Below are 24,029 nucleotides of genomic sequence, written 5' to 3' on the forward strand. Positions count from 1 at the left end.
AAGACTGTGTAGAACATTGTCCTAAGTCATTGCTGCAAAAGCAAGATTCTTATGAAACAGTTAAAAACTTGATAGCAGAACTGGGCCTGTAATCCCAGCACCAGGGAGGCTGAGGCAGGAGGATCACCATGAGCTGAAGGTCAGCCTGGGCTACATATTGAGTCCAAAGCCAACCTGAACTACATTAAAAAAATAAAACTTGATGAAAGACGTGGTTTTACACTTCTTTTGGTACTATTAATAATGATGCTGATAAATAGACAATGAATAAATATTAGTTTGTTTGGGTTTTTTTCTGGTTTTTCTCCCGTACCGGGAACCAAACTCATGACCTTGCGCTTGCCAGGCAGGTTCTTTGCCACTGAGCTAAATCCCCAGCCCCGAATAAATATTAGTTTTGTTGACTACATCATTTATTTTCAAACTTCATAAAGAAGTTTGACACCATCATCAAATGTATTACTCTTCCACATTTCATTTCTTACTTTTTCTCTGGTCTCAGAAAAAGGATATTTCATAGCTGGGCATGGTAGTGTATGCCTGTAATCCCAGCACGTGGGAGGCTGAAGCAGGAGGATCACCACAAGTTCAAGGCCAGCCTGGGCTATGTAGTGATCTCAAGTCCATCCTGAACTACACAATGAGACCCATGTCTCAAACCAAAAAAGGATCTGGTCATGAAAAAAAAGGGTATCTCATTTCTTTAAAAACAACCATTTCACCATGCTTAATACCATCTATTCCTAGTCTTTGCCTCCGTATAGGAAGGGTAAAGAAAGATTTAGTGGGACAAGTGGGTGAAGTTGCTGTACTGGTGTGATAGAATATTCCATTGTATGAGTATATGGTTTTTCCATTCTGCTTTTGATGAACTTTTGGATTATTTTGACTGACCCAAGTAGAGGTGTGTGAATACTCTCATACATGAGTACTCTCATACATGTGTCTTATGCCTGCCTTTGACATCTCTATTGGATGTATACATATCTAGTAATGGAATTGCTAGTTATTATTGTCTTCCTACTTTGGGGCTGGGGATTTAGCTCAGCGGCACAGCGCCTGCCTGGCAAGCGCAAGGTTGTGAGTTTGATTCTTGGTACCGGAAAAAAACCAGGAAAAAAAAAATGTCTTCCTCCTTCAATGGATGAGGCCAAGCTTGTCCAAAGTAGATGCGTTCATTTACAAACCTACCAGCAGTACTTGAGTCCAAAGCCAACCTGAACTACGTTAAAAAAATAAAACTTGATAAAAGTTTTGGACAAACTTAATGAAGTTTCTCAGTGTTCCATATCATGACCAGCACTTGGTCATGTGATAATGTTATTTTTTTTCCATTTTAGACACTTATGGCTATGCATTTGTATATGGTGATAGTGATGTCAGTCCCTACAGATGTAGTATATCTTACTGATACATAAACAAGAGAGCTGTGGAGAAGAAAGATCTCCAGAAGATTGTATGGGGACCCCAGTAATTTCTGGCTGATAAATGAGCCCCTTTATTATTTATATCAGGGCAGAGCTGCTAGGGGCTTAACCTGAGAGACTGCTTTGGGGCTGAAAGCAGAACAAAGACAAAAGAGGTCAAGCAGTGTTTTGGAGTTCTGGCCCAGCTAATGTGACGCTACCTCATTAACAATTAACTCTTTGGCTCCTGCTGAGACACTGGGAAAGCAACTGTAGTCAGGGACTATGCCATAGGTAGAGTAAATCCCACTCTAATTAGACCCACCCTAAACAAAGCCTGGGTCAAGCCCTGCAAAACTCTATAGAGCAAACAGTTTGGAGCATGATCCCTCCAAGTGAAACGTGCTGGAGAAACATCTTGACTTTTGTTTGTCTACTCTAATAGAGCACAGAGCTAGCCCATGCAGTCAAATTCAGAATGATCAGCCAGTAATTGAACTCCCTACTAAAACAACAGTCAACCATTTTAGAGAAAGATAAAAGTATCCAGAATCTCTACATTCATCACGCACAACATACAAAATACAGTTTTAGGAAAACACATTAGACACGCAAAAAATCAGAAGAGTATGACTCATTTTTTTAAAAAAAGAAATCAGCAAAAGCCAGCTCTTGGTCTGGTTATTGGATTTGACAGACTGTAAAGCAAAAAAAAGATTTTTCAGCATGTACTTGCTCTAAATTTGTGAGTATATCTCTCTGTTATCTTGTACAACTTCTTTGTCCAGTATCTAGCTACATGTGACTGTTTAATTTGAAATTTAAATCAATTGAAATAAAATAAAAGTAAACATTTTCTTCCTTAGTTTAAACTAACTTGCACTCCTGGACTAAATCCTGCGTGTTAGCGGTATATTACACATTTTGTATATCACTGGATTAGTTTACTCATTTTTTGCAGTTAAATTCATGAATGAAACTGGTATAGTTTTTCTTTCTTGTCCTATCTTTGTTGATTTTAGTAGCCATATTTTACTGGTCTTAAAGAACAACTAAGGAAACCTTCCCTCCTTTTCTATTATTGTCAGTTTGTATAAGATTGGTGGTTTTGGTCTTTTGTTTTTCCTAAATATTTGGTGGAATCCTGATTAAGCTATGTAGTTTTTTATTAAAAGATTTTAAATATAGATTCAATTTTGTTAATAGTTAGAAAATTATTCCATTTCATATTACCAGTTTTGGTAAGTTGTACATATGTAATATAGTTTGTCTCTCTTGATTTTTAAATTTATTGGCAAAAAGTTCTTCATAGTGTCTGTCATCTTATGATTTTATTAGGTCTCCAGGGTAAGTCATTCCAAGATACTGCTCATCCATATCTTCTCTCATTTTTTCCTTGAACAGTTTCACCAGTGGGTTTCTATTGAATGCTTTTCTTCTATTTTATTGATTTCTGCTTTTTTCTTATATTTTTCTGTTCTTCTGGTTTTTTTCAGGGCATTGCTGTTTGTTTTCTAATTCTTGATTTTTAGCTTTTCTAATATATTCACTTCAAGGCTACATATTTCTTATTAAACACAGCTTTTTCTTCACCCCATAAGTTTTACAAAGTAGTATTTTCATTATTATTCAATTTAATATATTTTCTAGTGTCCGTAATGATTTCTTCTTTGAGCCACGGTTTGTTTATAGGAAATTTTCTTAATCTACAAACTATTGAAGATTCTCTAGTTTTTTTTCTATCTAAGCTGCATAATTGTGATCATAGGATATCTGTATTTATTTCAGTATTTTAAAATTTTGGACCTAATTATGCCCTATAATTCTTGGATATAAGTGTTTTATGTCAGTTAAATTGATTCTGTTAATTATGTTGTTCACATTTTTTGTCTGATTGTTCTACCAGTTAATGAGAGAGATCTGTTAAAACCCTCCATGATTATTATGAATTTGTGTTTCTCCCTTGTTTTATGCCAGTGTTTGCTAGATATGTTTTAAGAATATGTAATTAGCTACATGTGAATGTAGAGTTGTCAAATCTATCAGTGAATTAAAACTTTTATTTGTGTTATTCCTTATTTCTAAGTGATGCTTTCTGCCTTGAAACCTACTCACTACAGTAGCTTTTTTGGTCGCGGGGAGGAGGATAGTGGTGGTACTGGGGATTAAACCCAGGGCCTTAGCACTGAGCTGTATCCTTAGCATTTTTTAAATTTTGAGACAGGATCATGCACACCATGCCTGGCTACACCAGCTTTCTTTTGATTGTGTTTGTATGGTTTATCTTTTTACATTTTTTCACTTACACAATTTTCTTGGATACATTTGGAAGCAGCATATTATTTTTTCTTTAATATAGTCTAATACATTGTGTTTTAATTGGAGTATTTAGTCCATTCACATTTAATGTAATTACTGATAAATTTGGGTCTAGATTAACCATCTTGCTATTGGTTTTCATTTTGTTTGCTTCAATATATTCATTTTCTCTTCTTTCCTACTATCTTCTGGATTGATTAAATATTTTTACTAGTCCCTTTTCCTCTTCTATTAGCTTGGTAGTTCTAAACTCGTTTACTATTTATTGGTTACCATAAAAAGTACAGAATGCATACTTTTCTAGGACAGTCCAAGGTCCTTATGAAGCCCTCTAACTTTGCATAACTTTCTCCATCTTTTGTGCTATTATGTCACATTTTAACTACAGAAGCCATTATTTTATCGTTTATATAGTCAATATTCAGTTAGATTCACCCTTGTATATATTAATTTTATCTTCATCCTTTTCACGATCATTTTGTCTTCTGCCAAGAGAGCACGTGTTAACTGGGGGTTTGTTTGTTTGCTTGCTGTACAGGTCTGCAGTGATGCATTCTCTTGTTTGGGTTTTTGTTTGTTTGGTTAAGGGAGAAGCAATTCACAGGTTGAACCCAAGGAAACTTTTTCACTAAGCTACATCCCCAGCATGATCACCCTCCTTCTGAGACAGGGTCTCAGTACATTGACCAAGCTGACCTTGAACTTGTGATCCTCCTGCCTCTGCCTCCTGAGTAGTTGAGATTGTAGGCATGTACCACCACACCTAGCTTTTTTATCTTTTGTTTTGGTCTGAAAGGGTCTTCATTTCACCTGTAATTTTGAAGATCTTGTTATGGGGCAACATATTGTTGGTTAACGGTTATTTTCTTTTGGTTCTTTGAAAATATCATCCCATTTTCATACTTAGTTTCAGTTGAGAAGCCAGCTGTCAAATTGAAAGCTGCCTGCTTTCTAAGATTTTGTTTTTCATTAGCTCCAGCAGTTTTACTATGACATTAATTAAGTGGTGGTTTCTATCTGAATATATTCTACTTGAGGTTTTTAGGTCTCCTTGTGTCTACAACTTGATACCTCTCTTCAGTTCCTGAAAATTCTTAGCCAGTATCTCCTCAAAACTTGTATTCCATTTTCTCTAATCTATCTTTTGGGGACTAACTATGTATGTTACACATGTATATTGGTCCCTCACATCTCTTACTCTTTTCTTAGCTTTCCATAATTCACCTTCCTCTGCTTTAGAGTGGATATATTACCTAGTGTTTCGCCCAACTCACTATTTCAGTTTTCAGCTCTAATGTTAAATTCATCTATGAGTTAGTTTTAATTCTTGAATTTTTGTTATGAAACTTCTATTTGGTTCTGTTTATAGTTTATACATTTCTGTAGAAATGCTTTATCTTTTTTGTTTTGATCTATTAAAATAACTATTTGAAAGTCTGTGTTTCATAGTCAGGTAATGTGGATCTCCTTGTGTTTTTGGTAATCAGTCATCTTTTCTTATTTTTTTATGTTTTCAGCAATTTTTTGACTGAGATAGTGACAAGTTATAGAAGTAATTTAATCTTCAAGATGATGCCATTTTCCTCCAGAAAGAACTTATGTTTGTTCTGCTAGTGAGCATCTTAATCTAGTTTCAGGGATTGAGATTGTTTAAAGTGGAGCTTTAATGCTGAAATTAATTGAATGGTGAACAGGCAGAGTACTGCTTGGCTTCCAGTGCCCCCCACTGTGAAGGTATTATAACCCTCGGAGTTCTTCAACTGTGGGGTTTTTACAAGGCCTCCTCACCCAACAGCAGACACCAAACTCTTAGTTTTCCTTTGCTAAGTGAATGAGGCTTTCGATAATTTCTTAGCCACATTTCTGAACCTTAACCGTATTTTCTGAAACCAGCAGGCACCCCTAAAGGAACGCTGTCTCCAAATACTAGGCCTTTCTCTCCGGGTTTCCTTCCTGCCCTAGATCATGGCTCTGAAATTCTGGATTAATTTATGGGCAGTCTGTTGACTTCAGACAGATTGCCTCACAGATTTTCTAGTTGTCAACCAGAACACTAATTGAAATTGCCTAGTGTACTTGTTTTTAGTCCATACAAGGCTACTCTAACAAAATACCTTAGGCTGTGTAGTTGATAATAATAGAAGCTTATCTCTCACAGTTCTGAAACCTGAGAAGTCCAAAATCAGGCCCCAACAGACTTGGTCCCTGGTACAGGCTCTCTCTGTGTGTGGAGGCTGCCCCTTTGTGCTGTGGCCTCTGCTCTAAGGGCACTTGTCCCACTCAGGAGGGCAGAGGCCTCAAGATCGAATCACCTCTGCACGGCCCCTCCCTGAATAGTGTGCAATTGAGGATTAGTTTCAGCACATGTATTCTGGAAGGACACCAACTGTTAGAGCATAGCAGTACCTTTACCATAAGAAGATAGCCTTATTGGGTGAGGCATGGTGGCAAGCACCTGTAATCCCAGCACTCAGGAGGCTGAGACAGGAGGATCACTGTGAGTTGGAGACCACCCTGGACTACATAGTGTGAGTTGAAGGCCAGCCTAAACTACATAGTGAAACCTTATCTCCAAAAAGCCAAAAAAATAAAAAATGAAAGAAGATAGCCTTCTTTGTGTTTTCTAACCTACTTTTCTGGATGGTAGGAAATGTGCTCAGTTCTGATAAGGAAAAGCACAGTGACTATTTAAATCATGACGATTTTGCCTATCTATGCTTTGTATTGAAAACCCTGTAAACCCAAGCATCTTTCTCCATACAAAGTTGAAGAGATACAGAGACCATGAATCATACCAGGTATTAAAGTGAAATTTAAAATTAAATGAAAACAAGAAAATTAAAGCAAAGAAAAATTTTAATTATTGGGTAGAATTGTATTAACTAAAGTGAATACTGTGAACAAAAAAGAAACAAAATCACAAACTGGCCTAAAGAGACCATCATCAGTACAGGCAGATACATAGTTGTCCTTAGCCTGCCGTAGGACCCCACTCAGCCAGGGGACAGGTGACATGTCTGTGGGGCTTAACTGCATTATAAATAAGCTTTAGACATTGGGCAGTGAACACCCTGTAACGAAAGAGGTATTCCTGAAGACTAGAGTCCTCTTGTCCCAATTGCCAGTGGTATGAAAAACTAGAGCTAATATAGACCTTAGGATGTTGTTATCTTTCTCCAAAGACATTTATATATGTTTGTTTGCTTCGGATGGCAAATACAGGTAGAGCAAAAGACTTACATGCAGTCATTGTATTACTTAGCGTAGGCTAAGCTGCTGTAAGAAGTGGACTTCTCCAATTTTGATACCTGAGAGTTTCTCTTCACATAAAAGTGTAGGACAGTATGCACAGTCCAGGACAGTTGGTCACAGTCTGGATGACTGTTCTCCTCTCACTGATGTAGAAATGTGGGCTGCTTCTACACTGTAGCTATTCTGTCCCCTGGACCTTGCTTTACATGCATAGGAGTGACCACATCCAGACTCCAGGTGGAGGAAAGGGAAAGCATACAACTGTTTTCTACAGTCTAACCTGGAGTGGGCACACCTCACCTCTGCTCACATCCATAGTGAGAACATAGTCACACGGTGCCAGAGAGGAGTAGGGTCACATAATCTAGCAAGTACTCAGGTAGAAAACAACATTCAGTGAACAGTTACCAGTCCCTGTCACAAGAGCAGTGAAAAATATGACTCAAAAAGTAATAAAAGGTAGAAGTTAGTTTGAGCTATCTCCCTAGTACCAGGTCAAATTAGGACTTTGCTCTGTAGCCAGTGGCTGATTCTTTTTTTTTTTCTTGCAGTACCAGGGATTGAACTCACGATCTTGTGCTTGCCAAGCAAGTGCTTATGCCACTGAGCTATAGTCCAGCCCCCAGTGAGTGTTTCTGAGCAGGGAAGGGGAATGAAGAGAATACATCTTTTGGCCGTATGAGGCAAAACAGATTGTGAAGACCAATCAGAAGCTATTAGAACAGTCTAGAAGTAAGAAATAAGGTCCTAATAGAATAAATGTGGTGGTAGTGGGAAAGGGAAAGAAAAAAACATGCACCAGTATTGTTAGGAACACACAGAATTTCAACAGTAAGAGCCGCTGGCATATATCGAGCACTTTACACTTACTGACTTATTTAACCCTCAAACAATCTCTATTTTCTCCATTTTACTAATGAAGAAAACTGAAATTTAAATGTACGTTGTGAAAGAAAGCAAGTGACAGTAAAAGTTAGAGGTGGACAAGTGACATGGAAGTGCGGCATCTGTAGATTACTCTGGAAAGAGTGTGGCCATATCAATATGTTTTTAGATATTGCCAGATATTGTAGCACCTAAATTAGTTCCTAGGACTTCCATTTATGTTGGTTATAATTAAGCTTTTTGAAGTCAGTGACCGTCTTCTGTCCTTTTCCCGCTGTCCTCAGAGTCCTAGCACAATATAGCATATGGCTGGAAATATTTATTTAGTGACATTGATTATATTGATTTAAATATTCCAATAAAAAGTTAATCAAGGGCATAATTATATAGGTTTGTATTAATTAGTTACATATTAATCTTTTCATTCTATCCATTTTCTTAAATAGGACTTTGCTCTGTAGCCAGTAGCTGATTCTAGGAAATACTATAAGTAGTATTTCCTACATCTCTTGCCTTTTAGTTGTTACATATTGATTATTGAGAATTTTTTAGTTCTTCTAAATGAAAGTCTTTCATTAAATGTGTCTGCTCCTTTTTTAACAGGTAGATGCTGGCTGGATTGGATTTTGGTCCATAGTTGGAGGCTGTGTTGTTGGAATAGCTATGGCAAGGTGAGAATATTTCATATCAAACGTGAGTGCACAGAAGAGGGGCAGAATCCTGGAAGACATAGGCTCCCTTCAATAAACATTCACATTCAGGGGAAAGCCCGGCAGGCTGAGGTCAGAAAAGGGCGCCATTCAGGCTACAAGAAATTCATGTGGAGAAGATAAATTGGCTGCTGTAAGGAACTTTTTCAGGAGTGGTCCTTCTTAAAATGTTTTTTAGAGACTGAAAATGTATTCCTGTGTCATTAAGCTGCTTCTCTCCATATTATTAAAGAACAGAATCTTCAAGTGAAACCCAAAGAAAGATGATAATAAAGGCAAATCAGAACTTAACAAGAATGAAAGGAATTGAACCCTTTATGAGAACATCTCTAAGTTCCCATGAAAAAGCTGTCTCCTGATTGGCAGGTTTTTATTGCAGGTCCTTTTTGGCAGATCTGTCCCTATGGTTGTCCCAGTTTGTTGAAAAATGTCCATGAAGGTTTCCAGTTTCATCAGACTCCCTTTGATCTGAACTCATTAGGACAGCACCTTTTAAGAGTGAATCAGAGAGAAAAGCGTTTCACTTATTCTAAAAAAGAATGAAAATGTCATTCTTTTAGGTGACTGCCTATAACACTACTCTTAGTGTTTTCAAAGAGAAAAGCGTTTCACTTATTCTAAAAAAGAATGAAAATGTCATTCTTTTAGGTGACTGCCTATAACACTACTCTTAGTGTTTTCAAAGAGATAGTATTCATTTACTTCCCAAGTCTTTTTAACGCTGTATAATCAAAAAAAAATGAGGCAATCAACTTTACCTGGGGGGGGCAGATTCTAATTATATGTTTGGGGAAATCAAATAAGAATGTGAATCACCTCAATATCTAAATACTTAATCATAAATGACATAGGATAATATTATTTCTAGACTTTACAGTTTGCCCAGTGTTTCTGGGATAATGAAAGAATAAATTGACACTAACTTCTAAATCACTTTCTTTGAAGTTTCTGTAAGTTAGGAAAACATAAGAATAAAAGCTAAAGAAGCAGGGTGGGAAAATATTATTTGGTTCATACTGAAATACACTGACCTGTCACATTTTGATAGGAATCATACCTAATTTTTCTAATTAAATCTCCAAGCCAATTATAGTGAGTCATCACTGATGAGATACCTTTCTGCATACCAAATAGGTCAAAGAGGGAACCGTTATGTATCAGAAGTGACATCTCATATGCTTTCTCTTCATTTTCTTTCTACAACCCCTTAATTTTAAACTATATATAGATACAACTAGATAGAAAAGTAACAAGGAAGACATTCTGCTTTTTAATGGTTGAAATGAAAATTCTAAAAAGTACTTCCCTTACTCTGTGATCAGAAACAAGTGTTAAGAATTTCTTTAATGAAAAGAAATTGATTTTAAATCAATTTTAAGCTTAAAATCAAATTTTAAATTATTTCCATAACATCATTTTTTGAGAATTCCCAAGAATGAATTCTCCTCATGAACATGTATATTTTGGGTAAATGTTTTGTAGTTATGTTGCTAACGACTGGTGTTCAGGGTGCTGCCTTCTAGGTCCTAACGATAGTCCTTGATGGCATCAGCACATTTGAAAAGACTGGGTGCTCAAAAATAACCTAGCCAGGTGGTGTACGTAGGCCTGTGATCCCAGCACTCAGCAGGCTAAGGCAGGAAGATTGCTCCAAGTTCAAGACCAGCCTAAAGTACATAGTGAGCCACTGTTTCAGAAAACAAACAAACAAGGGCCAGGTATGGTGGTGCATACCCGTAATCCCAGCACTCAGGAAGCTGAGGCAGAAGGATTGCTGAGAGTTCAAGGACAACCTGGGCCACATAGTTCAAGGCCAACCTGATCTCCATAGTGAAACCCTGTCTCAAACAAACAAAATAGCAGGCCACAGTGGTCAGTTTGTTGTTACATGATCAGGTTCTGAGAAACTTTCCTGTAGTTCAACTCTTGAGTTGTGCCATAAAGTGTTTTAGTCTGTCATTCTTTGTCACCTGCCTATCTTGCAGCATATCTAACTGTAAATCAGAAACGTGTTTACCAAACTTGGAATTATGACAAAGCATTCTGCGTTGTCTTGAGGGACATTTCTGTCAAGCTGTGGAAGCTCTTTCAGAGTGCGTAGAATTTCCTGAGTGTAAACTTTCATAGATGAGAGCAAGCCTCGTTAACCAAAAATGCATCTATTTTTTCCACCAAAAGATGGCATCAGCTCCCACAGACAGTCATTTGAGTCTAAAAGGCACTCACATGATTAACCATATCATATCAAATAAGTACAACACAAAGGATAGTACTGAAAGTGTTACAATAACAGCCACATAACCACAATAGAAACTGTAATCAAATTTTTAAAATTCAAAGTAAAGAGAACATGATAAATGTTATATTGAGGATGGGATCAGTTTTTCTATTAATAAGCGCAATTCTAAAGGACAGAGTAAATTATGTATAGGGACAGCCAGAGGATTGTGCTTTATACAGCCCACAACGTGCATGTGAGGAAAAGCAGTCGGCAAAGAGAAAAATATCTGGCATGCCTCTTAGTTTCATGTTGATTCAGAAAATGTTGATGATTTTGAGAACTTAGAATGCTATAGAAGTCCCTAGACTTACAAAATAATACTTAATATTCTAGATGTTATATTCTTGTGCTCAGGAAGCTTACAGCCTGGTAGGAAAGACAAAAAAATAAATGCAGAAATGACTGTTTCTAATGCAGTAAAATGGACTGTGAAGTTGAGTGGGGAGGGCTCGTTGAGGTGCAGGGAGGGCCTTGTCCCACTGAGATCTGAATGGGCTGAGACAGAAGCAGGAGTGGGCCCCAGGGGCCCTGGGGGGGCCCCAGCATTCCAGCCAAACGGGGCACGTGAAAGGCTCCCCAGTGCTGTGTGAAGCAGCCTCAGCCCCTATAGAGACAGAACCGCAGTCATCAGTGAGGACAAGAGGAGCAGAGGCAGGACGAGGTCACACAGGACCTCACCAGCTGTGGGGCAGGCGTTTGCCTCTGTCCTCTTGAGTGTGAATTTTGTGAGAGTCATCTTCGCAATTTATGTCAATAAATCAGCCTGTGGTAAATCAACTTGTTTTTTAAGACTTGGATATGTGTTCGTTATAGGATGTTTAGAAAGTATAGAAAAATAGAAAATACAAGTGGCATTTAAAAGCTCAGAACTATCCTGTGAGTTTGGTGTGTTTTGTAAGAGAAAAAAAGCATCATACTCATGAGAAAATTTGCCAGCTAAAAAGCCTAAACATCAAAAAATACAACTACTAAAAGAATGTATGGAAAGTTCTTCAATTACCAGTTGTTCAATGAAAGTTGTATCCTTAATTTAAATAACAGAGTCCCACTAGAATTAACAGAAATTTGTTTGTCTTTAGGTTTGCAGATTTTATCCGGGGTATGCTGAAACTAATCCTCCTCCTCCTCTTCTCTGGGGCTACACTGTCATCCACGTGGTTCACCCTGACCTGTCTGAACAGCATCACACACCTGCCTTTGACCACAGGTGCGATCAGGGTGTTTGAACTTCAAGTAGAATGAGTATTTTTTGTACAGGTGTACATATTCTGACACTAGAACATTTTCTTGCTTGCTGTAAGTAATTGTTAAATGTATAAAAGGGCTTTCCCTTTTCCAATCATCCCATCTAAAAAGAGTGCAAGAAATAACTAAAACTATTTTAATTAGCATTTTATGTTTGGAAAAGAAGTAAAGTCTTTGGTTAAACTCATATAGCATGGAAAAACATATTTAAAATTTATATCAGAGCATAATACAAAGATTTTTATCTTGGTTATAGTCATTACCTCATTACTCAGTGAGGAAAATAAGGCATAAAGGTATGACATTTAAAGCATACTTCAGTAAAAGTCTTTGATTTCAGCACCTGTACATTTATTTTATATTTAGTTTTATTATATCATCATTATGGAAAATGGAATACTTGTAGAGAGTGTGTTATAGTCAGCTTACTCAGCTGATCTAATTGACCTGAAACGTGTATTTGCTGTTGTTTTTATTATTAATATTCATTCAGGGTCTGTCTTGTTCTGTTGCTGCTACATTAAGTTACATAAATTTAGTGACATAAAGCAGCAGTTTCATTATCTTCTACTTCAGTAGGCTGAAGGAGACCCACCATGGCTCCACTGGGCTAAAATCAAAGTGTGGAAGGCTTGGGAAGAATCTGTTTCCTTGCCTTTCCCAGCTTCTTGGCCCCAAGCCTTGGTCTCTGCGAGCCAAGTCCTTCCAGGCCATGGCACTGGCGCCAACCGCCTGTAGTCATGTCTCTCTCCATACTCTCCCCTTCCACCTCCCTACTTCACTTTTACAGATCCTCGCCTCCATATTGGGCCCACTCGCATAACCCCAGATACTCTCAGTTTTAAACTCAGCTGATTAGCAACACTCATTCCATCTCAGCCTTAATGTTCACAAATTGTAGAAATTAAGACATCAACATCTTTGGAGAACAGAAGCTTTATTCTTCCTAGGCAGGATTTTTTTTTTAAGTTACTTTGATAGATTATTCTATAAACCAAGGGGACTGTGATTGCTTTTTCCTTTTTTCTAACTATACTGCTTAAGGTACATATTACTCAGTCACCTTTTAAATTATATGCTTAATTATAGGTTTATTTTTTATAAAAGCAGATTGCAGCATAGTATTGTCATAACAAGCATTCTGTATGAGTAGGGTAAATAAGAATCTGAAAGTAGCTCTCTAGGTGCTTGTGACCCCAAGGAATGTACATTGCATGGGAAGCCACAAGGAGGGTTCATTTTGTCTCCACATAACTAAGGAATGCTGCATACCCGCCTTTGGATCTCTGTACTTTATAATAACAGAACTGGCATTTTACATGTGAGAGCCATCAAATCTTTAAAGTAGGCCATTTATTTGGAGATTTTACCAGTTTTACAGAGACAGTAGGCCACAGGAGAATGTTGACCCGGGACCGCAGCGGGTCTGCCTCCCTGGAGAATCACAGCAAACTCACGGGCAGCACTGGGTCGACATCTGGTCGATGCTGCTGAGCCTCCCATTCAAGGAAGGGCCAATGTCAGCTGGAGACTGTGCTGCGTCCTTTTTGATAAACTCTTATCTTTGCAAAATTAAATTTCAGCGTTTGCTGTGATAAAAGCAAATACTGCACAAAATCAGTGTGGAACAGGAAATGAGGGTGACACTATTCAGTGGACTCCAAATTGAGACATTGTCCAGTGCCCATCAGATGCATGCATCCCATTAGTAAGTAATTGTAGTCATTCAAGAATGAAATAAATGGTATTTCTTTCAGTTTATGTATATTACTTTGTAAATGGCTACTAAATTGTTAGGACATACATATGTTTATTAAATTGTTTGAACCTAACTGTGTAATTAACAGAATTGGTAGCTATTTCTCTTGATCTTGGGGACACCATGAAAAATTGCTGAGACGCGAAAAAGCCTTGGGAACCTGTGCTTGCCCCGTCCTGCCAGCAGCCCTCACTGTGTGCGTTGTTTTGCCTGCAAAGCCCAGTCCAGAGGCATAATTAGTGACTTCTAATGTGTGAAAATACTGTGCACTGTATGTACCCGTGTTCCTACTGTGGGGTTTTGAACAATTTTGACAAATACTCTAAGCCAGAATTGTTCTCAGTTTTATTCTAGTATAATTGTGTGATTTAACAGCTGGACAACATTGTGGTGGAACAGTTTTAGTTTACAGCTCTTCTTATCCATGGCATCACACTCAGATTTTTCATGGTGCTGTATGTTAAGTATGCATCTGCGAGATTTTCCAAGAACATAGTGATGGGTGCATGATGAGCAGATTTCTTTCCCTTGAATTAAGTGTAAAATATTCATTGTAAGATAGTACATTCATTTTTAGGTATTTTCTACTTAACATTACACAATTAACAGTTTTATCTCTGAGTAGAGGCATTAGGAATGAATTTAATTTCTTTCCTCTGTTTTTGTCTTGATTTGTGTAGTGATCATGTTTTGCCTTGATAGTTGGGGGAAAGCGTATTTGAAAACTATACATCTTTTTAAATCATAAAAGAAAATTGATGTAAGTGACCCTGGTCAACACTTTTCCTAGTCTGTTGTTGAGAATAATTATGTTGGACAGAAAGGAAAGCAGAATGCTAAACTAAGGCCAGAATGGGAAGGTTGAGTTTAATATGACTGACCATCTTAACAGTTGTGAAACTTGAAATTCTACTGTTGTTTCAATTCCAAGTCAGTTTTTGAATATCACTTAGATCACCCCAAAAGATACATTTTTCATTTATGACTACCCTGGGTTAAGAACTAGATTTCTTCCATTTCTTCTCTGTAATATATAGCCTTTCTCTCTCTTTCCTAGTAGCACTTACCCTCTCTACCAGTGTGACAATCTAGAGCATGGTCTTTTGCTTTATAAATTCTGTCCCCAACTCCCACCCCAATAGCTAGCATAGGCAGGAAGAAAGGGAGGGAAGGAAGGAGGGAGGGGAGGGAAGAAAGAAGGAAAACGTGAGCCTCAGTAGACTACCGCCATGGTAGTCTGCAGCCATAATCACTCTTTATTATTCAGCACTAGATTTAGGAAGGCAAAAGGGCACATTTTTTAATGGAACAGTGGAGAATTTGAATAAATCTATCACATATACTCTTACTGCCTTTGTAAAATCTGACCTAATTCCTTTTAAGTAAAAGAGGTTTCATGAAAGGGAACTTACTACAAAATCTAATTATAGACAAACCTAGACCTTTGGATTGGTATTTAAAGTCAGTAATAGCAAATTCGTGTTTCTTTTTTTACTGACCATTCTTATTTCAATCAGGAAAATATCAAGTCTTTTTTCTCTTTCCTAGCAACTCTTTCTGTCATGGGTTTTTATATATCAAAATAATCTAAGTTGAAAGTATTTGAAATACAGTCATGTGCCACATGAGGATGTTTCTGTCAAAAACATATGACTGTGGTCCCCTAAGGGATTATCACCTAGCAGCGTCTTAGCTGTCTTACCTTTGTGTAAGTACAAGCTGACGTTTGCATGGGAAAATGATCTAATGACAAGTTTCTCAAAATGCATCCCTTTTTTAAGCGATCCATGACTCTATCTGCATGATTGAAACTGTTGCCATACTAAATCCAAAGCTCTTTATTTTATTCAACCTATATGTTACAAATGTTGCTCCCATCTCATTAAAACCTCCTATTGCAATCTTTCTGGAGTCCCCTGATCTTGATATTATTGTTGCCTTCTGTGCAAAAGAAAGCGTAGGCCAGTGCATTCTCCCCAAGGAAGGCTGTACTGATACTATACTTGCTGGTGTACCTCCTCCTGGAGGCTATCAGCAGTGTGCCTTGTTCTTCCTTAGGGAAACTCAGTGTTTAAAATTGCATTATTAATTTTTTTTTTTTTTTTTTTTTGGTTTTTCTCCGGTACCGGGAACTGAACTCACGACCTTGCGCTTGCCAGGCAGGCGCTTTTGCCGCTGAGCTAAATCCCCAGCCCCCGCATTATTAATTAATTGGAGTGTTTACAGTAGATAAATAACCTCATGACTAAATAATGTAAGCTTCAAAATCGTGAAGCTTATGCTGTGAACAAAATTAGGAAAACACATTATTCACCTTATCTGAGAATGAGATGTCTAGCCCTGTTAGCCACACACAGTCATTTTTTACTGAACAGAAGAATGTTTGGAAAATGGCATTTTGAAAAATGTTAGCACTTTAGTGTTGAGTTTGCTGAAACAGTATAATTTAACTGTTTGACAGAAGTTGCCTTGAGAGAGATTATTCATCTAATTTCATCTAAAGTTACTAGAATGATGGTGATGCCAGAAACAAATACCAACTGGGTGATAAGGAAGGCTGTCTTTCTAGACAGAGCCCCATAGGAGTGATAGCTGGCCACAAGGTGACTTCAAATGGTCTGAAGGAAGGAAGCATATGACTTGTGTAGGCTAGAGAATAGTCCTCTTATCATGTTTCCATTTATTTTGCCTTTATTAAAATATTTTTGTCCCACTTTAAAAACATACAAAGAGATCAGAGCATATACATGCCCCAAAACAGGGGTATTAGAAAATTCCAAAAAGAACAATGAGTATGATTAAAGCGATGCATGTTACTTAAACATGGGACATAGCTCAGTGGCAGAGCACTTGCCTAGCATGTGCAAGGCCCTGAGTTCAGCCCCCAGCACTGCAAAGAAAAAAAGAAGGGATTTTAAGCTTTAAGGAAAGAAGGCTGAGGAGTGACTTAACTGTTCCTTTCAACTACTCTTTCAACTAACTGTTCTTTTCCACTAACTACCCTTTTTAACTAACTATTCTTCACTTCTTGTTTGTTTGTTTGTTTTTTGTTTTTTTCTGGTACCGGGAACCGAACTCACGACCTTGCGCTTGCCAGGCAGGTGCTTTGCCGCTGAGCTAAATCCCCAGCCCCAGACTAACTATTCTTTTTAACTGTTTTTTTTAACCATTTTAAAACTAAATGTGACTATTACTCATGTTTTTGACCGACCACTCAAAAAAAGAAAAGAAGAATATTTTGTATTAAAAGAAGAGAGTGGGGTTGTGAAAATTATTAACGTAAGAATTATGAAATGGTCAAAGGTCCTACTGAGGAAGATCATGTAATGTTTATGCATGGAGACTTTCAAGAAGATAAATGTCTTCAGGCAGAATCTGGGCTTCTCATAGGTAGAGGGCTTGACCAGGTAATCGGTCAGTGCTCCGTGATTTAAGAGCACACTGCCTTCTTCAGAACCATACCTAATTCCTGGGAGCTGGAAAGTTACTGATAAACCTATACTGATGCTATCTGATTTCACAGCCAATCTCTACTGAGCCCACACTTTCAAAGGATCACTAGTAGTTGTGCCTCGTGCCTTCATGATAATCTCTTTGCCTTCTAGCCATAAGAGACTCTTAAACATAACAGTAAACCTTTATAAAACTAAAGTATGCCGATGAAGAGGCTGAAACAAAGAATACCTGAAAAATCAATAACACCGAAAGAAAATTATAGACATTAAAAAATATTGTGGCAAACTGTGCCCCATCTTCTTTGGAACCACTGTTTTAGGAACTGCATATTTTACTTAGCCGTAGATTATGAAGGCCCACTGGAGTCTCTTTTAGGAGACACAATGCAGTGGTATAGAAATGCATATCTGAATGTACATGCATATGTGTGCAACATGTAGATGCATTCTGTATATTCAGCATGCTCAAAACCTACAAAAAATTCTATAGTTAACATTATGATTATTTTTCTTTGCTTACTATTTCTTTACAAAGAGTATTTTCATTAACAATATCAAGTTTGATTAGATTGTGAAACAGTTTTCAAAAAGGTCTAACAATAATTCCCAATTAAACTTTACTAACTTTATTGTGTAATAGAAGTTCTGTCAGTATGCACAAGAATAAAAGTTTATCTATAAATTTATTAATGTTATAAACCTACCCTGTAGGGAAATCTCTTTATTCTGACCCTTAAGATAATTCATAATAAAACTCAGCTGTGCTTTTTTATAATTTTTCTGATTTCTTAATCAAGCTGTAAACAAATCCTTTGTTATTCTTATCCACTTAGAAGTACTTGTAAGATATTTGTTGGTGTGGTTTGGTTTGGTTTGGTTTGGTTTGGTTTTTTCGAGGCAGGACTTGCTATGTAGTTCAGCCAGGCCTTGAACTTTACTTTGTAGCTGATGTTAGGCTCAAACTCATGGCAGTCCTCCTCCCTCAGTCTCCCAAGTGCTGGGATTCCAGGCGTAAGCACCCTGCCTAGTTAGATATTTTTTATATTCTTGTTAAGCTGTCCTTTCTACATGAATTTAAGTTTGTTACTAATCTGCTTAAATGAACTTTACTCAGCATTTGATGTAAATTATATCAGATTGAATAAATTATTCGTCAGTATATGAATCTCTTCTGTAACACCCCAGATATATGTTCATCTGACTCAACTTGAATACCTCCCACAAAGCAAGGTTTTACCTATGTTGTTGGTCAGGTCTAGGTCCTGGAAAATTCTTCCTCCCAGTAAGTTACTGATTTGGAACAAGCTCCCAGAAAGCTGGTCATCTCCTTCCCTCCTACACTGATAGCACTCAAAATGAAGACATCTGTCCTTGTCTGGCCTTAGTCACTCACCTAAACACCCCAGTTTAACAGCTATTCCCCATCTGATGTGAGTCCACACACTGACCAACTTGGTCCCCTTTTCTAAACTTCCCTTGATATGTCAGGCTCCTCCTTAAAACAGATTCCTAGATCTTGCCCCACTTCCTGTTGCCATCAGCACTGGGGCCGGGAGGCTGTTGCTGCTCATAATTAAGGATGCATTGTTTTAAGAGAGTAGAATGTAATTATTTTCTTATACTGTGCACCGAAGTGGCTGCTGAGCCAGTAGGTGTCTGTCGTATTCCTTCATAGGAGTGATGTCAGGGTAGTGTCTGTTTACTCCTCCAGAGAAGTGGCTTACATGTAATAAACATCTGACAAATAACTTTAGGGAAAGGCTCAAGCTAAGCTTTCCTGTAGATACGTAAGCAATTTTCAACCCATTTTGCATAGTTCATGATTAAAATTCATCTTTTTATTTGTAACCTTTCAATGCTCTCTAATTTGATTCTGTCATCTGTCTTATGTGCAACCGTTTCCAGCTTTTGTGTTGAATACAGATTTCAGGAGCATGCCATTTGTATCAATACTATTGACCAAAAAGATACCGAGCATTGGTTGGTTGTTTTTCATTCTGGCACTGTGGCTTAGTAGAAAAGAGATGCTAGGCCTTAATTACATAATTATTAGCACCACTAATTTACATTATATCTAAATAAGTTCTTTTTGACTTTCAGAACTTGGTGACATTAACTGTAAAATAATTTACCTGCCTCAAAGAGTTGATAGGATGGTCAAATAAGATAGTATATATGAAAGCAATTTTGAAGATGGTTTTAAAAATCATATAAACCCAAGATTATCAGGTTGTTTTTGTTGCTAGCTTGGTAGTAATTCATTAGAGGTTGGGTAGAATAGATAGTATTATCTGAAATTTTGTGATTTGTTTTATAATTGTGGATCACCTAAGATGTTTTAGTTAACAAATTGTATTCATATAGATTCTTTCCCTAAAGTTTAATAATTTGGTCATAGAATTGGGTCCTTTCAGGGTTATGAGCCAGTTCACGTGCTTGAAATACATCCATTGAAACTATTTTGTGCTACACGGGACTTTATTTTTTGCAATTTAAATTGTAAACCCATGAAATTTTATTGGCTTCTTTCCCTAAAAAGTGCATCTGCATTTCCATTGTATTTATTCTGCTAAATTACCTTGACTTTTTAATTGAAAGGCAGTTCTTTTAATTTTAGTATTACTGAAAGTCATAGAAATATTTAATGATCATGTAGCTTGAACCTCTGACAAGCAGGAAATTATCTTGTCTGCCTGACTTTCAATAGATGACATTCACCCACTGGATATATCAGACTCGAAACTAAAACTTCAAATGGAAGTCAAATTCAGACTTGTAACAGTCAGCTTCTACTTTATTCAAGGCTTAGTGCACCAGGGAATGTATTAAATCAGTCCTGATACAGCTGTGTTTCTCCCATTCTGATCAGGAAGATCTTCATGTAACCCTTTTCTGTGTAAGTGATTTTGATTTTTTGGTTTCTGCAATAATGAGTGATGCCAGCATATCCATCCAGTGTTTCAAAAAATGTTCCTGGTCATCACTTTTTATAGTGATAGAACAAGCAAACTTTGACATTGAAAGCTGAATGAATTATCTTTTTCGTACTGAGGATAGAACCCAGGGCCTCAGCCATGTGGGACAAGTGCTGTACCACTAAGCTGTAATCGCCAGTCCTTTTTATTTTCTATTTTTTATTTTTTATTGTGAGACAGGGTCTCACCAAGTTGTCCAGGCTGCCTTCAAATTTTAATCCTCCTTTCTCAGCCTCCTAAGTAATTGGGACTCCAGGTATTCGCCATTGTACCTGGCAATACCTTACTAGTCTGGAGTCGTATCATCCATTTATCCTAATTATCCCATATAAAATAGTTCATTCACTGTATGTATTATAGGATTCTAATAAATGAAATAGAAATGTTTATATCAAGGCTTCTGCACCAAGTCTGGGTTTTAAGGCTGCCAGGTATAGACAGCAGCTCTTGGGTCAGCTCACTGGTGGCACGTCTCAGAAGCAGTAAGCATAACAGATATGTGAAGTAGTTAGGTCAGCTGTCGATGCATTAGTTTACTATGAAATATCTCCTATCATTTTGTTAATCAGGTGAGATAGACACATAGTAAAAAGTCACATTCAAATAGGGAAAAAAAGTAGAGTGACAGGTTTTATTCTTCTGTGGCCTGAAACTTCCCTCTAGAAACAACCCTGATTGCCTGTTTTTTCTGCACTGTCCTAAATAAATATGTACATTCACAAGTACCATAAAGTGTAGGTACCTTTTTTGAAAATATAACATACTTTTTAGCACCTTTTTCACTTATTTTAGATATCATTACTGTTGGTATAGTTTTCTCATTTTTAATGATTGCATAACATACCTTGAATATCTTAAGAATCATTTGAACAGTGAACTCCCTGTTGGTGGACATTGACATTGTTTTTAATCTTTTCATGCTACAAACAACATTTGAGTGTGTGTTCCTTGTATACCTGTATTCAGATAGCCATAAGATAATTTCCCACAAATGAAATTGTGGAGTCAGACAAAACACATTTGTTTTGATGGACTTTTCCAAACTACCCACCAGAAGATGAACTATTTACATTTCCTTCAACAATTTTTTTGGTTTTTTTCTCCGGTACCAGGAACCGAACTCACGACCTTGCGCTTGCCAGGCAGGCGCTTTTGCCGCTGAGCTAAATCCCCAGCCCCTCCTTCAACAATTTTAACTACAGTAGAAATCTTACCTTTCCAGTGCCCATTATTTATGCCCCTCCAGGTCCGAGAATGTTACACACAAGGAACCCGAGCCTGGAAGATTCCTAATGAGCATGAAATGAGAGCTCAGGTGGCTACACAGCCCCAGGGATTTTCAGACTGACCTGACTCACCAGGTGCTGCTCTTAGACCAGCCCAGGCCTCTTTTTTAAAAAAAAGAAAGAGTACATGTTTGCAGTAAATGCAGTTTATGACCATCTTGGGAAATGGGTACAAGTACATAATGGAGATTGATTTTTTCATCCCCTTCCCTTCCACCCCCTCCCTCCTCCTCTAAATCCCCTTTCCCCATTTTCATTCTTATTATTAATCCTCTCCCATGTTCATGGCACACAGTGTTCACATTCATTCAGGTTGTCAGGTTCCTGTACCTGGCATGTCTTTATTCTACTGATTTCCCCTTCCCCTCTCCCTCTCGCCTTGCCCTCGATCTCCTGGACCGTTTCCCATATGCAAGAGATCCATCCCCTCTCCTTCTGTTCATCCTCTATTGTGCTTTTTGTTTGTACTTTGCCTTTCTCTAATGAGAGTAAGTATACAGTATTTAAGTTTGTACATCTGTTTTTTAAACAAGCGTAATAAAAATCAGTACTCAGTACAGTTCACTCTTTCAAGGCCCTACCAATAGCCCCTTTCAGCATGTCTTTATCATCATATTTTCATTCATTCATTTATCACATATAATTCTATACAGATGACTTAATCGTATATTTTTAAAATTATTACATTTCAGTTTTCTTCATTACAATTACATATAAAAGTATAGTTCCTTCCAAAATAAAAACAAAAAGGATTACTTCTAACCATGTGTCCTAAAAATACTTAATTCCATTGGTAATTTAGGAGTCTGTACTCAGAAGTAGCACTTGCTGGTTTAAGAGCTTGGCTTTGCTTGTTACTTATTTCAGTACTTACCTTGTTTTAAATTCCTGGGCTCATCTGTGTTTAGGTCAATAGTCCTCTCTGCCCTGATCACTACCGGCTGATCAATAAATTACTCTAAAGTGTGTTGGAAATAGAACACTCAATATAAGCCGTCAGTGATTGTCCTTCCCTAGATTTTGTAGTGTCCCACTAATGAGTCACATGTTAGAGTACATTGACTTATATAGTCAACAACCAGCAAATATTAGTAAGTGTGAAGTGTTGGGTTTTTAAAAATGTCTTGAGCCTGTGGTGGCACAGGCTAATAATCCCGGCACCATGGGAAGCTGAGGCAGGAAGACTGAAAATTCTAGCCCAGTGATGGCAACCTTTTAGAGCTTTCAGTGATACAAACAGCCTCCTGCAGCATGCGTTCCATAGATTCGTCACCACTGCTCTAGCCCACCATGCGCAACTTAGTGACTTATTGGGACCCTGTCTCGGAAAAAAAAAAGCAACACTAGGGAGGTAGCTTAGTCTAAAGGCCGTGGATTCAGTCCCCAGTCCTGACAGGCAAAAAACAAACAAACAAAGGAAAAAACCCTCTTCAAAATTGTGTTATGTTGAATGGTTTTCATTGTAACTATCTGACACCTTCATGTGATTCTGTAATTTGGTCACTGGCTGTTCTTTATTTGCTAAGTCATTCTTTTTTCTTCTCTGTTTTGAGACCTATCTGCTATTCAAAGAAAAAGAAGTGAAGGTAATTACCAACTACTTGCATTATTAGAATATACCAAATATTTTATAATCCTGGAAGGCCAGTGTAATTGGAGGGAAGCAGCAGTGAGGTCAGAGAAATGCTGTTAGAAATCAGTTGAGCACTTATTTGTTTTTACCCCTTTGACAATGTCATGGATAGGAATATCATGGCTGTAGTCAGTCATGGTAAATTCCAGAGATTTGATGTGTTCTGTGAATCTATGAATAATACATGACAGATTTAATATAATTCTCTTACTCTCTGCAATTCTAAAATGGAAGTGTTTTCCTAGCAAATGTTTTTATTAAAAATATTCTCCAAGGCTGCAGGTGTGGCTGAGTGGTAAAGCACTTGCCTGTACACAAGGCCCTCAGTTTAATCCATGGACCAGAAGAAAAACAAATATTTTCCTTGTAACCTTAATTGTAAAGTCTACTCATTATTGTGAGTGAGTATAATAGGTTTATTAGGGGATAGGTATGTGTTTTATGTTTCTGAATAGAATATCATCTCCCTCATTGGTTCTGTCTTCACTTTCAAGTTAAAATTAGTGAAGGTGCGGGATGTGGTAGCACATGCCTGTAACCCCAGCACTTGGAAGGCTGAGGCGGGAGGACTGTTGTGAGTTCGAGACCAGCCTGGGCTACAAAGCAAGCTCAAGGCCAGCCTGAACTGCATAGTGAGACCCTGTCTCAAAAAGACTAAATAAATAAATAAATAAATAAATAAATAAATAAATAAAATTAGTGCTTTTATAAGAATAAAAATAACATCCATAATAGATTTTACTTACAGACTTTTCAATGAAGCAATCTGGGATTCTAACCACTACTCATTTATATTTTTCTGGGTGAAAAAGTTCTTTATTTA

The 24,029-nt window shown here is 37.5% G+C and overlaps 1 protein-coding gene across 1 annotated transcript in view; it reads left to right on the forward strand.

Moving 5' to 3' along the window:
* Dirc2 (disrupted in renal carcinoma 2) overlaps nt 1–24,029 on the forward strand; it is a gene marked incomplete at its 5' end in the record, with an annotated part of 88,540 nt that overhangs the window by 44,934 nt on the left and 19,577 nt on the right. The window contains 2 exon segments of the mRNA XM_005386622.2: nt 8,466–8,533; nt 11,933–12,060. Coding sequence (XP_005386679.2) covers nt 8,466–8,533; nt 11,933–12,060 — 196 coding nt within the window.

Source organism: Chinchilla lanigera, unplaced genomic scaffold (assembly GCF_000276665.1).
Source record: "Chinchilla lanigera isolate Chin_1 unplaced genomic scaffold, ChiLan1.0 scaffold00026, whole genome shotgun sequence".
Taxonomy (NCBI): Eukaryota; Metazoa; Chordata; class Mammalia; order Rodentia; family Chinchillidae; genus Chinchilla; species Chinchilla lanigera.